At 36.6% G+C, this 17468-nt stretch overlaps 1 protein-coding gene across 9 annotated transcripts in view; it reads right to left on the reverse strand.

The window, feature by feature from the left end:
• Positions 1-17468, reverse strand: part of ABLIM2 (actin binding LIM protein family member 2) — a 137930-nt gene that overhangs the window by 27432 nt on the left and 93030 nt on the right. For 4 of the 9 annotated variants that reach the window (XM_048943523.1, XM_048943518.1, XM_048943515.1 and 1 more), the window contains 5 exons: positions 12708-12828; positions 10967-11065; positions 5268-5369; positions 3998-4051; positions 404-456 (listed from right to left, as the gene is read on the reverse strand). In XM_048943523.1, the coding sequence (XP_048799480.1) occupies positions 404-456; positions 3998-4051; positions 5268-5369; positions 10967-11065; positions 12708-12828 (429 nt within the window). The remainder of the gene's footprint in view (positions 1-403; positions 457-3997; positions 4052-5267; positions 5370-10966; positions 11066-12707; positions 12829-17468) is intronic. The other 5 variants (XM_048943516.1, XM_048943517.1, XM_048943519.1 and 2 more) reach the window with 5 other exon arrangements.

A 17468-nucleotide genomic window follows, 5' to 3' on the forward strand; every position in this document is an offset into this window, starting at 1 on the left:
ACTTTCATCTGGGCTGAGGATAGTTTCTCTGTTCATTAAGTTGCCCACTCTGCCTCACTTCAGATCTGTTATGTCTTCTTCGAATCATCAACCCATTATAACACTTTTCTTGTGTGCTAATGCACACCCTTACATGTTAACACATTCACCAATATATGCACTGAGATTCAATTAAAATTCTTGAATTTATTTCTACTGCCTTCTTTACCATGAAATGCAGATTTTGAACACTCTGGAAGAGAGATTATGTATAATAGAACTGAACTAATCTTTCGGAAAGACCTAAAATCAGTAAGATTCATTTCAGGTATATTAAATAATACCTTGAAACATAACCATGTTTTATAAAAGAATTTCCTGAAGAAAAACAAACAAACTACCATTTGTTCTTTCTGGTTATTACCTTCTTGTTGTCCTGATCCAAACTTCCATCCTCCCCTTCTGATCTTCTTAGTGCTGAAAGATTAAATTTTTAAAAATTAAAACTGATAGATTATTTTTGTTTTCTGTTTTGACTGTCTTCACATTCTACAAATTTTCAAAAAGAGAGAAAAAGCAATAAAAAAACTTGAAGTTGGGCAGAAATTGAATCCGTAGAGCTATCGTGTCACAGAATTACTTAATGTTTGGATAAGATTATGGGAATACTAATGCTATAGGCATGTAGTAAATGCAGAAAATCCACTTTTGCTGAATTTTTAAGCTATCATTTTAGGAAGAAGCTACTTTTGGGGAATGGCAGGTGGTAAAAAGTCAAGATTGTAAGTAAGGGACAGATTCAGGAGTAAATCATGGCTCCATTCTTCTTTATTACCATGATTAAGAAAGTACATGTGGTTATTTGGCTACTTGGTGGTCTGCACATCTGGGCCTTCCACTTTCTTCAGTAAGACAAGCAATGACAGTGAAAACGATAGGTACAAATTTGGCATTACCTCTTCATGACACTGCAAGAAAGGTTGTCTCAGTATACTGAGAGTGAAGGACAGCAGGTAAGGATGAGCTGCTGCTGAGTCCCACAGAGCTGCATCAAGTCTCAGATAAAGCAAAGGAGGTCTCTAAAATTCACAATTCTGTTTCTCACCTATATTCTCTCTTCAAAAGCCTCCATAAAAGAAAATATTTACCTGCTGTTTCGTTGTGACCTTCCAACTTCCTGAGGAGAAAATCTCAACACTGAAAACCTAAAAGTTACAAGATAGCTCCCAACCACTAAATGCATTTTTCCTAAGCTTTTCTTTACCAAAGTATCACACCAGAGACTGATTTACATCTCAGAAAGAATTTTACAGAAAGTTTTTGTGACAAATTTCACACTATTTCAGATAAGCTCCCAAAATCTAAATGCCTCTTGCCTTTATATCACTTGAAGCTCTGTTGAATGCAGTAAAACAACTGGAGTAATGCAATGACGTAGCATAATTTTAAATCCATGTGAGGTTGTAACAAGGGTATTGTCTGCAATATCTAAGTTCAAAGGTAACGCAAGAGCCCCATGAACCACAACATAGCCAGAAAAATATATTTATTAATAATTAAAATAGTATGATAATATTAAAGATTAGACTGCTCAAAGACAGTACTACAACAATCCCAGCTAGCTGGGAACAACTCTCCATTTTCCCAGCTAGCAAGTTAGCTGAGGATCTTCCCTGCATCCAAACAACGCAGGAGAAAGGCCACCACCATCAGCAATTCAATATTCTTCTCTTTCACACTATGCAGCTCACATCCAAACCCTTCACTGGTAGTGTCAAGAAGGTGATACTTTAAGAAAGGAAAATTTTCATTTTCCTCTCAGCAGGGTTCTGCTGAGAGTCCCAATGCAATCTTTCACATGATTCAGAGCTAATATTGCTGCAGAACAAACCTCTTATTGTTATTATTAACTCTGAACTCTGTTCAGGTGATTCTGAAATATCAATGCACACAGACGGGTGTCCATGCTGGCTGTGGCACACTTCACTTTCTGACTCCAGCTCTCACCTGATCTCTCCTCTGAGCCACTTTTCCACCACATTTTTTTCATTCTAGTAGAAGTCTAGTGTTTAAAATAGACACACAGAAGCTCTAGCAAATCTGTTGGGCACTGCTGTAACTGAAACTGTTCAAAGCCAAAAGTCTTGGAAAAGCTCGGTGCACTTTTTGTTTTAAAGAACATTTTTGTACTTGTTTGTTCAAACTTGGTCTCTTCAACAAAGGAATGTTCCCTGGCTCCCTTTCAGCATGCACTGGCTCAGTGTCCCTTTAGCTTGAGGAGCTGACTCATCAGTTGCTCATGTGTTCATGCTTTAGCAGAAAGATTTACACAACATCTGCTGGCAGTTCTTAACTGCATATCTCACTAAGAACTTACATAAAATACCTGGCTTGAAAAAAAAAAAAAAAAAAAAAGCTGCTGTTTAGAAACTTCACAAACCAAACATATCAGTAAAATTAAACGACGTAGGAGATCACAGCAATATAATTAGCTTGAAAAGTTGCTGAAACTATGCTGATTTACACCACATCAAGTTCTGACACTTATTTTGTAACTCTGCCTTCACTCTTTGCAAACGTCACTGTAATATTCAATGCTTTCCTTTGTCAGATTTTTTTTTTTTTGCTCAGCTTGAGAACTTACCATGAATGATTTATGTATCCAAAGAGAAGGAATTAGAATTTGGGCAGACTGTTTTGTGGATAGCATGACATCAAGCATTAAAACAGATGATAGATTTTTCCTTTGGAGGTAACATTAGTATGACCAAGATCAGGATACTGTGAGCAGAAAAAAATCTATCTAAAGTGCACTGAAATATAATCAAGTCTGACTTTGCTCAAAACCATACCCAGAACAACCACAGAGGTTATCTAAATATTGATGACTTGAATGTGCAATTACTTGAGCATGAAAAGTTTTGGTTACAATAAATGTCTGCAGGCTGACTCCCCCATATCATTGGTCCATATTCTTTCTACTCCTACTCTACTGGAACCAAACTAGAACTTCAATCAAAACAGAAGTGCCATTTTCCATGAAAAGTAATATTAAAAAATTAACAATATAAAAAAAGCTTATTTTTGACTATGGCAATCAAGTACTTTAAAATCAGCCCTCTGTTAACCACAACAGGAAAATGTTTTAAATATATTTTCCTTGTTCTGACGAGGCCAGTGATGTATGTGCAGTTTCCTAACCTTTCACTCACGGAAAGCTATCTTTTACAGTATGTGAGAACAGATATGTGAGGCTTTCTTACTCTTGCATGCAATGTGGGAAGCTTTTTTTTCCTCAGAAGGTGCTGGTGGAGATGACAGGATTGCTCCAATAGAGACTTGCTATTGTCATGAAGAATGGTACAACTTCTATCTTGCTTTCATCAACAAAGTGCCTTTTTGCTGGGTCTACCAAAGGTTTTCTAATCATATTTTGCCACCATTATCAACTACTAGATTCATTTCTAACTGTCACAATGTGATTATATTAGATCTTAATACTATATCCTAGTAATATGAAGCTTGAAGTTAAGTAGATATTTCATTTAGAAGTTGGACTCAATGCTCCTTGTGGATCCCTTTCAACTCAGGATATTCCATGACTCTATGGTATACATCAGTTATCAATAAACACTTTTTCTCCAGTGAAAGAGAAGTCAGAATTACTTGCAAAAAACTGGACATTCCAAGGCATGGTGTGAATATAGAAGAGCAACTTCCTATATGTACATATTTTATTTCTTTCCATGTATGAGAAAACTGCTTTTAAGTAAGTATCTCCTCTAAATTACAAAGACAAGTCAAAATATCTTAATTCTAGTTTTAGAGAATTCACAGAATCTTTGGATATCATCTTATACAAAATGCTATGTCATTTTTATCTTACCTTTTTTTCTATTTTAGATTATGAGGATTTCAAGATAATGAAATGAAAAGACTACAGCAAACAATCACAAGCAATATGCATTTCTTTACAAATATATGTAGAGAAACTGCGACAGAGAAAAGCAGACTGTACCATGCTGTTTGTAGATAGGAGGTTTCCTATAGATGTTATCTTTTACGCCAGTGTCTGAGGAAGAGGAAAGAGAAAGGAAAGAATAAAAGAGTAAGCAAGCAGTTCAGACTACACTGGTCTCATCTCCTGTCAATAGCACTAAGCAAACACCTTAGAAAAGACAACAGAAGATTACATCACTAATTTGTCTTTCAGTGGTTATTATGCGAGAGTGAAGACTTGCCCAACATATTTATATATTTAAAATATTTAGGTAGTCTATGCCAATCTAAATTATATGAACCACTCTTATGTCCCTCAAAATGCTTTCAGATGCCTTGAATGCTGCAAAACCAATATATACTTCTTAGAAAACAAAGATAAACTGCTTATACTTGCTACTATTTAAAAGAAAATTAATGTAATTGTAGAACAAACTACTGTAACAGTCACAATTGAAAAGGAACCGTTCCTCTATTAACTATAATGGAAGTACACAGTCAAATATAGATATTTATACCACAAATGTCTAATATTCTTGTATGAATTTCATATCATGACCATATGTTGAGTTGTATAGCTGACCTGGCCTTCCAGAAACTTTTGGAAAGCCCCTAGGGCAACAGTCCAGTGTTCCTGTATCATTCCCATGTTAGAAATTCTTAGTACTACACACCTGAGCGGATACAATTCCCAATTACAGTGTGCTCATACAAACACTAATCCCAGAAGTTAAACATAATTTTAAAAAAGTAGGCAGTGTGGATGTAAATTTGGAATGCTTGTAACTGAATGTGAACTTGAAAACAGTATGTGTACAAAGACAGTCTTCATGGGTCCAAAATGAGCCCCAGAGCTTCATGGGGCCCAAAATCTTTCAGTTTTCAATGTTTATATTAATATGATTCTCTAATTCAGAAAGTGGATGAATAAAGAAAAGAATAATTCAAAAAACAAAAACAAAAACCTATGCAGCGTTGGCAGTATAAATAATTATATCTTGGAGGCTTAATAACATGTGCTAATGCAATTTTTATATATATATATATATATAATGCAGCACTCTAACTCCTTTATTTCTGAGAGCAAACTTAACAGACAACAGATTTCACTCATGAATAGTTTTCTTCTCTTGCAGATCTAAGTTCACAAATCAATGCAAAAAAAAAAAAAAACAACAAACAAAAAAAAAACCCACAAACAAACAACAACCAAACAAAGAACAAATCCATTTAGAACAGAACAAACGTGCCAGCAATTGAAGATCAAACGCTAGGCAGTGAATGCCTACCTGGAATATGGAAATGCCTAGGAGCCTGCTGATAGACAGAAGGTGAAGATTTGCTGTCTGAGTACATGGATAAGCTTGGAGTGCTCCGACCACTTTCACTGCCTCCAAGGGGAAGAGCAAAGAAAGCAGATACAAGAAAAAAAATGGAAAGCAAAGTAGAGTATTTCAAGCATAAAGGCTTGTTCAGAATGACTTGTTAATCCAACAATTTCAAATAAGTATGAAACTCATTATTTTTCAGTACAACATTCTGGCTCAATTGCCAAACATCTAAACAATGAATATCTGATAGATAGTATCAGATTAAACTGCAGCCTTGCATCCTGTCTTTGATACTAAAGCTCTTCTTTCAAAAACACTGTCATGAACAAAACAAACAGATAAGCACATCTACAGTCTTGTAAAATGTTCTGCACAGCTTTTGAAAACAAGTTTTTGTTTTTGAAAACTTTAATGCTATGGTTCATAGCCTGTCCTTAAAACTAAAAATAAAATAATTCAGTAGTATTTAAAATATCTCAAAGCAGGACTAGACCAGAAAAACCCAGAAGTTATGGTTACATAAAATGCTCCTGCACATATCAGTAACAAAAATAGATGCTGAAATTTGGTCCTTAATCACAAACTTTCCCCACAGGTAACATGCCACAGCATTTTATATTTATGCAAACAAAGTTGGATTATCAAGTCATGGATCTATAATGCCACAGTCACTTGACAAAATTTGAAGATATGTACAATATTGATCTGCATACATTTTTTCACTTGTTTTGTCAAATGTTCCCTAGGTGCCATTCATTTCCTCTTAGTTTATTTCCCCAAAGTACACTCTATGGCATTATAGTACTGCTCAGCAAACAAAAAAGTAAAGCTCTACTTTTTTGGGACTTGTAAAATCCAGTTAATTTACAGCACTGTTAAGCGACTGGAAGCCAAACATGACATTTATTTTAACATGAAACAGTTGTTAATTTGCTGTTATTGTTTTAGTGTAGATGGAGCACAAATTTAATGGACACTAATGGTAAAATTATAGCAAGTTTTCTTGGGGGAAAGGAAGCGCAGCAGCTCAGAGAGCTAGATTTGCAACAGAGTTCTGCCTTCAGAAAGGGGAAGTTTCACACCATAGAACTACTGGATTACCATAGCAATCTAGGTTATGCTTATGCCCATGGAGTGGGTGTTTGCTGAACCCTTGCTAGGTCTCTGTTGACAAGCAGTGGATGTGTGGTCAATGATCTGCCACCAAGAACAGCCTGGACATATTCCACTGAAATCAATAGTGCAGAGCCACTGAGTTCAGTGGGAGAAGCAGGCCAGGTGAGATCATGACGGTACACTAACGGATCAGCTCTAAATTTTGTGTCAGGTGTTTTTACAGTCGGTAAAAAAATTAAAATCAAAAGCCACTCAGCCATTAGCACTGCATACACAGGAACAGCAATATGTGATTGGAAAAAAATATATCAGAGCAGCTGAGAAATTGAAATAGCAAATGTGAAAGATGATGGCCTATGGTCCTTCCAAAAAGTAAGGGAAGAATTATGGAATTACTAAAAGTCTGGTAAGCACCACCATTCGCAGTCAGGTTGTCCTCACACAAGGAACCAGATGGTTATTCAGTTTCTTGACTCCTGATTTACTCTTGGAAGGAAAGCAGTGTTGACAGATTTTCACTGCACATTTATTAATTCCTTCTTTGCCGCTTGCTGCTCATATGCTTGGCCATCCCTACTAAGCAGAAGTAGTCTCCACTTCACTCCAAGTTTGAATACAAAGAATAGTAGTTTTTACTTAAGTAAAGTTCCTGACAACTCCAATAACCTTAAAAATCTTATAATGTCATTCATCCTACAGTTACGTTACTATTTTTTTTTTAATTTAAAAAGAAAAAGAAAGTTTTCAAGTGACTTTCACAGTGTATTTATTTCTCATTTACTTAAAAATTAGCATAATTTTAAAAACATATTCACAAATGATCTGCATGTACAACCACCTCCTTGAGCAACAATCACAAGGTGCTAGTATTGCACTCCCATACAATTGTTCTTCAGGGATAGAATATCAGTAGCACATTCAGGGTCTCAGGAGGAAACATTAATTAGGATGAATAAACTTGCAAGAAAACAGGAAGCAAATGCAAACCAGATGACAACAAGTCTGCAAACTTCTCTATGCAAACATCACCTGTCTGGAATAGTTTGCAGAGCTATCACTTGCTCAAAATGGAAGAATTATGGCTGAAATGAGGGAAAAGGTTGTTCTAACAATCCACTTCTACAAGCTGATGCACATTTAAATTATAGTTAGATTTTTGTCACTGACTCGGAGAAACACAGAGAGTAGCTGTGGTTCACTTTTTGCATTCAAAAGTAAGTAGAATTTTCACATGTAGAAACTCCAGATAGCCACATAATCATCTAGCCTATAGTAAGTCTCTAAAATAAGGCTCCACCAAGAATCTGTTTCTTTCAAGGGTCTCCTGGTATACACTGAAGAACCTCAAATAAGGTCTCTGATAAAATGAAACACTGAAGAGAGCAATGTTTCAGACTGTTGGTTTTGTCTTCTGCCACAAACAGCTGCAGGATGTGATCCGATCTCCTGGTCAGTGCAGGGCAAAAACCCAGAACCACAAACTCTTCCCTGAATTTTGTTTAATTTGGAAAGAATCTGGAAAAGTTTACTTTGAACTTCAGCATCAACCACAAAGTCCTTCTTGTGTATTTTGGCTACTGACAGGATAGCCTGCTCTTTGAACCTTGTGTGTGTACAGCCAACTGACCAGAGCTCAAACCATGCTCCCTTTCCATACTTCTCAAGGGACTGGGAGGAAAAGTGTAACACTGTTTATATCTCCTTCCCTGTTGGCTTTTCTTTATCTGAAAGGATAGGAAATTTGATAAGAAATTGCAGTAAGAGCTGTCTACATTCCCTGACTTGGATTTGAACAGTAAGGAGCACTCGCCTAATAAAGATGTCAGAGATTACTCCTGAAACTGGATCCTTCACTATCTGTTTGCACATGGAACATTAAGTGAGACAAAGTTTTTTGAAGTCCAGTGACTAACTCTCCTGAGGACTTCAAAGCCAAATAAATGGAAGCTGTTTCTACACTAGAAAGGCACGATGGTTACAATGGTTTCCACCATGGCTTAAGCAAACATTTTTTCACTTAGCACAGACTTTACAGTCTCTGGTTCCATCACCTCAAGAGGAAGAATTACACCACATGCAGGTATTTTGGAGATCATATATCATGATTCTCTTGATAGAAAAAGACCTTAAAAGGGCACAACCAAGTATTTTATCTGCATGATAAAGAATAGTTAGTAATATCCTATTATGTTGTTTCATGGGAAATGCATGGAACTAAAAACAGAAACATAGTTATAGCTATATTACTTATGCTGAAAAATGATGAACTGTGCCCTTTCTCAGGAAGAATATGATACAAACTCAGTGAAATCAAAAGAAGGATTCCAGGATTTTTTTGTTAGAGTAGCAAAATTTCTACCTGATGTTTAAATAAATATTTTATCATTATTGTGGAAAGCTAGCTTTACAAAGATTTGTTATAGCATTATAAACCAGTGTAGTATTTTTGGATTTAATAAGAATGTTTTGGTTTTTTTTTGAGTGCGATTTCATTTTTTAAAAAGAGGAGTGGCGACATTCACCTTAGTCTAAAAGCAAAGAAACGGTTCCTATGACTCTGCTCTTCTCACATCAACCGCTTTGAAAAGAAAAAAAAATTACACTAATCTTTGAAAAAATTACCAAGATAAGGAAAAAAGACTCTTTAGCTTAGTGAAAAGAATTCAGAGAACTTGAAGAGGAATTGAACTTGAAGAGAATCTTATGACACTGGTCTACTGGTTGGCAATCCTGCACACAGCAGGGCATTGAAACTAGATGATCATTATGGTCCTTTTCAACTCAGGCCATTCTATGATTCTATGATACGATTCTATGACACTTTTTGGGATGAGACATTAACCCAGTGTAAAGCAGTGGTTAATGCATACATCTGCAGGGCTCGGAATTACCAATTACCTATAAATAAGGATTATAAACATATCTGCCTATGTGATAAGAGTGCTGTGAAGCATTACAGGTTACTGCTTGCAAAATATTTTAGCTCCTTAATAAAAAGTGTTGCAGAATGAGAAAATATCAAAATTTTGATCACTGTTAATAAGTGTATGGGGAGAAGCAGCTTGCACTTGAGGATTTCTTCCTCCAAACAGCAACAATAAATAATTGCTGCTGCTCCGAGCAACAGCAGGTAGCACTGAAAAGAAACTCATTTTAGCGAGAATGCTGCTAAGCAACTGCAAGTGGGCTTCTGAATAACAGCTCTCAGTTCAGTGAAAGCAGCCAACACAGCACACAGAAGAGGTTTTCTTACTCAGTACATCAGGTTGGATAATACTGCCCAAATTTAAGGAACACAGCAAAAAAAAAAAAAAAAGTTCAGGCTGTGACTCAGGGAATAACAGGGTATGTGAGTCAGCCTTCCAAAAAATGGGGGTGTGAGCGAGGGTTTGGGGGGTGCGGGAAGACATTTTACAGGTAGACTTTGAAATGTTAACAACAGGATTAATCTCATCAGCTTTTCTCTTCAGAATTTTCTCCTGGGGATCTCAGTTGGAGCAACCTAACCCTGATTCTGTTGCTATTCGCAGTGGTGAAATTCAGCTGACTTTGAACAGAACTGTTTCTGGATACATTCGAGCCTAATCATTTTCTCCAAAGGCAATGAGCATCTGCAATTCATTTGAGCTTATATTTTAGATCTGGTTCCTGAAGAGGGTCACTTCCTTTTCTATAATGGTTACCACAACAAAAAGAATAGTTTTGTTCTATTAAATCAAATGGTACAAAGGAATCAGGCATTTTCAGGCACTGAAAATGTCTGCCATTCATGTCTCCTCCCCAGTTGTATTGTTCCTGGAGAGATGATACTTAATGACTTTTATTTCCTCTACTTACATAGCTAACTAAAAAAAAATTAAAAAATAAAAAAAATTAGTAGCCTTTGCCTGAAAGCTTCTTGGTAATCCTCAGAACTGCCTCCTGTTTGCAACATGGAAGCCATTAACAGTTAATCTGTCTACTATCTACTGGGAAAAAAAAAAAATGACTAGGAGACTAGGCTCAGTTACTCTGCTTCACAGTATATGGCACAGACTATTTGCTCATCAGAGCAGCTATATTGATTTAACAAACTTTATATGGCAAGATTTCTGGTAATGCTGAAAATGATAAAGATAATCCCTAAATGAAAATTATAAGGTTAGATAACTAATGATCCAACACTGGATCCAATTTATTTGGCGTCTCTAAAATCAGGTAAAGGTAAACACTATAGAGTAAACAAGATTTAAAATAAACTTTTTAGAGTAAACAAGATTTAAAATTATTTCCCTCCCTCATTTTCATTACAAAATCTAATTCCTTCCCTCTACCCCTTCAAAATACACTTAACACTCACTGAAAACAAAGCCAAAAAAAACCATAATAATAAATTCAGACCCACTCAATTCTTGAAACTTACACAGTACATCAAAAAGCACTTGCACAAAATTAAGACAAATTTTATCCAAGTGGAAGCCATGCTTGCACAGACAGAAAAGTGAAACACATCTGAATAAGTCTACAGTATCACAGCACGGTTTTGCATTCCTGGACCTTACCTTTGAAGAAAGGGATGTAATGATGTCTGAATGTAGATGTAGGGCTTGGGTGTTGGGGCAGGGAGATGCAGCTACTGGTACCAAGACTCTGAGTACCAGCTGGGGGCAACAGAGAGTAAGTGAAAATAAACTATTTAGTTCACTTACTGAAAGCCACAAATTACAATGCCATCCTTCTTTTTCAGGAACATTTTCTTCCTGATGCTTAGAAAACGTATAGTTTTTGTTTAATATACAATGTTTTTCTTGTTGTGTCAAAAGACATCACAGTGGCCATACTATGTGTTGGCCAATGGATACAGGATTTCAGTAGTTATTGCACAAAATGCTAATATAAGGTAATGCATCAGAAAATATTCCAGAAAAGGCACCACAAAGAGCATTGCTGTTCTGAGGCAAATTCTGCATATTTCAAAGCTGCAAGAGGGAATGATATATGCTCATAATGGATCTAATGAAATGAAATGGGGAGAGCCTTTTCCTTAGATGAGAACCCTTTTACAAGTGAGTCCAGTTCTCAATGCCATTGGTGTACACTGGTAGGATTTAGTCCACAATGTACCAGAACACTCAAGCACATGGCTAATTTAAGCACTTGAAGAAACATCCTGAAGTTATCTCCGCTCTGAAAGTTAGACATGTGGTTAAGTACTTTGAAAAACATTGTCAGAAGTCATTTTTCTGTGTTCGCTTTGTTGTAATAATGTAATCATTTCAGCTAAATGATATGGCTTTACACTTTATTTGGAATTTCTTTCATCTTTGCTCCTTCCTATAATAGTTTGCAGCTAAGCTTAGGCATGACACAGCTGCCAGTCCTTCAGCAGAGGCTAATCATCCCTGTCTCTAATAAATCATTGATACTCTTATTTCTATTTACCGAAGACAGCACAGTGCAACACAGTGCAACCAATTTCTGTAAAAACTGCTTCTGATACCCATACAAATCTACATTTCTACTGGAAAGTTAATGATTCAAAATTTTCCAAACTAGTTTATAATTATAATATAGCCCCAACAAAATTGAAGGAGAAAATAACAGAAAATTTCTGAATATTCTGTGTCAGCCCAGATGATGGAGTGGTAAAAAAATTAGACTGAATTTTGAGCAAATTAGTTGATTATCCTAAGGAGAAAATTCCTCAAAATGCCCAGATAGGAATGGACTCTGTATAGGGGACTCATGCAAAGATCAAAAGGGTTGTTATTCTTCCTCTCTGTGCAACAAAAACATCCAAGCTACACTAAACACTGCTATAAGCTTCACAACTGAAGCAACCTGGAAGTGAAAAAACAGTCATTAGAGCCCTTGCTTAGCTCTTCAGCTCCTCACTGAGGTGAGGAGAGCCATGATGGACCATAATCCTGGAGTACAAGAGGGGGCACAAAATTGCCTGAGTGCTCTCCTGGCTTTGTGTGCTTTTGCTGCTATCACACTGCACCATGAAAGAGCTGTGGATTGCATATGTTCTTCCAGGCACAAGGATTAAATCTCTTCCATCTTCTGTTTACAAATACATAAAAATCAAGCTTTCCAGGTGCTTATTTTCTTTTTCTAGATGCTAATACGTGAATGATTTTTTCCTTCCTACCCATCAGACTACCTGGTCACAATAAACAGTACATTGTAATGAACTTCTGCTCTACCTAAAACTCTGCTTCTGGAGTTTCTGTCCTACCTAAAAAGTAAGACAAAGCAGAAGAAAAATCCATAGAATAAATAATGCTGGTTCTCAGTTACCTGGCCTACTATAATGCTGAGGAGAATGGGATGTTGGAGTGTAGCGACCATAACCCAGCGAGCCAGCAGAGCTAGGGCTTGATGTCCTGTACTGTTTGAAGGATCTGTCATCTTGGTCACCCTGAGAGGAAGAGAAGAAATACGTCATTAGGGGAAAGAAAACACTTTCAAATCAGCTAGAACTTCAGATATTTCTGTGCAGTAAAGAGGGAACTTGATGCTGTTGTGATGCTCCATGCAATCCCAATGAAGCAAAGCGGCTTTGCACCTCAACTGCAGTATGACTGAAGGAGTTCTGAAACTGCCAGGTTTCACGGAATGGCTACGCTCACAGGAAAGTCAATGCATACATGAACTGAAAATGAAAGCATTATTTGTAAAGAATACTGTATAATTACTGTTTCAGGACAGTATAATTTGCCACTCAATTTGATCTTCTATAATGATTAACATCCTTGGTTAGGTGAAAGATGAGATCAGGTTAGCATGACAGTATTATGGTTACTTTGTCCTTATACAAACAGCTGCATAGTACAGTGTAAGGGTTATAGACATCACAAAAATCAGTATTCACTAGCTTGACTACATAACAAAAGCTAACCTGACTGCTGTATAAATTGCCCAGCAGACAATACTAAGAGCAAAACATTGTAATTATTAGCTAGTTAACCTCTCATAACGACTCATATAAATTGCATTAAGAACTAATTCAGCAGCACTGTGCAATGCAAGTCATACAACTTATTTTCCATTAAAGCCTTGACTTCAAAAAATGTACGTCCATTCTAAACCTCTCACTCCTTATAGTTAGATTAAAACTGCAATTTGCACATAGTGTCGTATTAACAGTAAAAACATTACTGAATAAATTAGATAAGGAAATAATTTTCTGCAAACTAGCTACAAAAGCAAATTTCATTTTCTTTCCAATTACAGGCAAGAAATGGCTGTAGAAAGTGAAATCAATGTAACATACAGATGTTCCCTTATGGAAAGTCTTGTTCTGAAAAATACTACCCCCTCCTGTTCCAGTAGGAGTAAGCGAAGAACATGCTATCCCATAGCAGGTGGCTTGGGAAATCTTCAGGCATCTTTAACTCCCACTGGATCATTCATCATCTAAACACACAGCAGGTCCTAGCTCGCCCCATCATTATCTCCCAGATTCCTATCAGGGCAAATTAATTACATCTATCCATTCATCGTTAGATTCTTCCTGCCTGTAGCTTCCAATTTGACTGCTTTGGGATTATCTTTGACTCCAGAGATGTATAACATTCCCCCATCTCACTCATCACATTTTCTGCTCTAGCTGGAGTGCACTTTTTCCCTTCCACATCACTCCAGACTGACTGCATTTTCAAAAATGGAAAATCAGTTTTGCATACTGGTAAATAGCATTACTGGTTAAATATCCATACCAGAAAACAAATTAAAAAAACAAAAACAAAAGGAGAGCAAGTGGTGCATTCCCAAGCATGCAGAATTCTAAAGGCATTGTGACACCAACTCCTCCATGCTGAGTTTAAGATGTTCCTCTCTATATAAAGCAACTTCATTTAATATCCATTCTAATCTCTCAAAAAAGAACTGGCAGCACACTCTCTTAAACTCTTGGAATTACATATAAATACCATGAGTGTTACGTAATGGCCTATGAAGTGCTCAGTTGAATGATATAGTGAATTTTTGCCAATAAACTCCTTCAACAAACTAGTGACAAGTTTGTAGATGATGATGCCTGAGGACCCTTTCACAGAGTGTTCAGAGAAGACAGAAAACATGGCAAAGCTGGATAACATGGGATGGTCAATATGACATGAATAATGGCAGCACCAGTCTCCATACCAGTGCCACTTCTGGAATCTAAATGCCTTATAGTGAGCTAACTGATAGCTAATTTAAACAAATTATTGTAATCTTGCTAAACACAAAGATTTCACATTATTTCAGACCTTACCTTTTATGTACTTTTGGTCTCTGTAAAGAATACTCAGTCAAGCTCATGAAATCCAATATTAAATAAAGCATGTATTTATTTGCAAATTTTCAAATAAACTACATTTGACTAGTTAAATTCTCTTTTTAACCAGTGTTCATAGAGACAGCTTGTGATTTATAATCTTCAATAGGAACTCTTCACTACCACCAAAATTTTGCAATAAATAAAATTGGAGTTATGGAGATATGCACCAGTCCTGTGATGTTTAATTGACCTGACACACAGGGAGTTACGTGAAATGCTTTCACAGCTTCTAAAAAGGTGATACTTCCTGAAACAATTACTGGCATTCATCATTAACATACACCAAAATATTCCTCGAAGTTCAGGTATGTGCGTACAAATAGCATAAATACTTTAACTAGTTGTGGAATAGTAACAAAAAATAAATAAAAAAGGAAGAGTAAGCATACCAAGCATTAATTCAAGTCAACTCATGCTGGCAGCTTTAAATGTAAAAATAAATCATGTTTCTTAATGTAATTTATTCAGTAGAGCTTGAAGAAGTGACCAAAACACAACCTTTATTTTGGAAAGATGAAACATGGGTGACAGTGGAGATAGATGCATACAGATGACAATGCAGAAGCAGAGAACATATTCAACACAAGTAACACTGGCAAAAACGAATTCTAAAATCCCATGCACTGCAGATGACACACATTTCAGACGCTGCTGGTTATCAGTGTGACCAGGTTTATGCATCACAAAATGGGTCAGAACAGGCGAAGAAACGCATTGGGGATTACCTCAGTAGGTGTTGGAGAGAGCAACTGAGGTGACTGCAAACAGCAACACACAACAAATTAGTGATACAAATTCATGCATGATGTTACTTGTGAGAAGAACTACTCCTGAAATATCAATATCCATGTATAACACATGATATAGATAGGAAAAAACACCTGTCAAATAAGTTAGGGTAATTTTCTTTCCTTTTAAACAAGGTAAGAAAGAACAATACATAAATTCTTTTCATCATTACTACAAAATCCTGTGGCCTGTACCTGTACCACTGAGTGCTGATGGTAAAAATCTCACATTTAAATAAGGCACAAGCCCTACTTAAATCTACACTGAAGCACCTCCAAAATCTGGATTAGTATGTTGTTGCTCAGAGCTAATGGTTTCAAGGGAAACAAAAATACCTGTATATTTCATTTACAATTAAACATCTTGCAATTTGATAATTTTCCTTTCAAAATTAAACACTAAGCTTGATTACTTGAGCATAAATCTCCAAAACTACCATAGCTGCAGGTACAGCCAGGATGATGAAAGTTGAAAAACAGTAGATACATGTATTTTTTACCATGCCAATATCAAGGATGTAAAATATTTGGAGCATCAGGAAAGTGTGCACACTGGCATTAGATGCAAAGCAGGGCAGCCCCAAACATCCTTTACTAGATGATGCACTTAAAAGGAGGCTTTTTTTTTTTTTTTTTTTTTTTTAAGATATCTGAGGTCTTCATGACATAAATACCTCCATCAGACAAATATACATAAGCACACTTTGTCCCAGTGCTGCAAACACTGAGGGAAGAGCAAATACATCATGAAATACAGTTTATGCTTTAAATCATGTCCATACTTTGATCATGAATAGTTAGTTCAGGTTAAGTCTCGTATCCTAATCATAACGGGTAAATAATAAGTGAACTTAAAGCAAGGTATGAGTCTATCTATATGCCAGCAACCAGTGCTGAAGAGAACATCCAGTCCTAAGCCTCATTTGGGTCTCAGGGTGGCAGCAAGCAGATGATTTGTGGGCAGTCTTTTGTGGGTGATCATTCCCAACTGAACCAAGCTATTTCTCTCCTGTCCTGAGAGAAAAAAAACAATTTTATAGCCTGTTAAGAAATTCATATTCTGAAGAGGGCAATGAGCTCAACTGTCCCAATGAACTCTTTGTGTAGCAGGCTAATTACTAACACTATAAGCAGGCAACATCAGCAATGCTCTCTTTCTGCATTTTTTTTTTTTTTTAAGAAATATTGGTTGTTTTTTTAAGAACTGTAGCTGAAACTACCTTCTATCTCACTCCTAAAATTGTGATGCTGAGGTTCCCAAGCTTCCTAGCCACAGGATTCCAAGAAGAGGCTCTAATTGATGGCATGGGGTCAGATCACACCAGGGCTCCAGACTAAACCTCAGCCCCAACTCAGCCACATGGGCACTTATTCTGGAAAAGGAGAGGAATGGTAGCAAGAGGCCAAGGAGATGCTGGAGGCAGATGGGGGAAACTCTCTCCAGCAGGAGCACAGATTTTTGGTGGGTGAGATGGTTTTATAACAATTGCCTTACAGCATGTATAATGACTGAGCTTTGAGAGGAGCTGGGCAGAAGGTTGCTGTGCACAAGCACCTCTGTCAAGTCTAGATGCAACTCTGCCAAGGTCGGATGCAGACATAGAAAGGCAGTGTTTACATTACATAGATTCAGAGAGAGAAAACAGCTTTCACTTTACTGAACTCAGTAACCATTTAATACTATTTAAATCTGTTACTAGATATAGCCTTAATTCTTTTCATACTCATTATATTGGAGCTATTGTGGTTCAGCACTGTACAAGGAAGATTTGGAAGCAAGTCTGCAAGATCTGACATGCTGCACTTTACCTGAGAATAGTGTGGGAGACTTCAGCGGTAAACATAAAAGGCATTGGTGATAGCAAGACTGGAGCAACTACAAATATGTAGCATGGCTATTATTTCTAGTATTCATTTCTAGAAATCCATTTACATACACAGAAAAAA

This window comes from Lagopus muta, chromosome 4 (assembly GCF_023343835.1).
Source record: "Lagopus muta isolate bLagMut1 chromosome 4, bLagMut1 primary, whole genome shotgun sequence".
NCBI lineage: Eukaryota > Metazoa > Chordata > Aves > Galliformes > Phasianidae > Lagopus > Lagopus muta.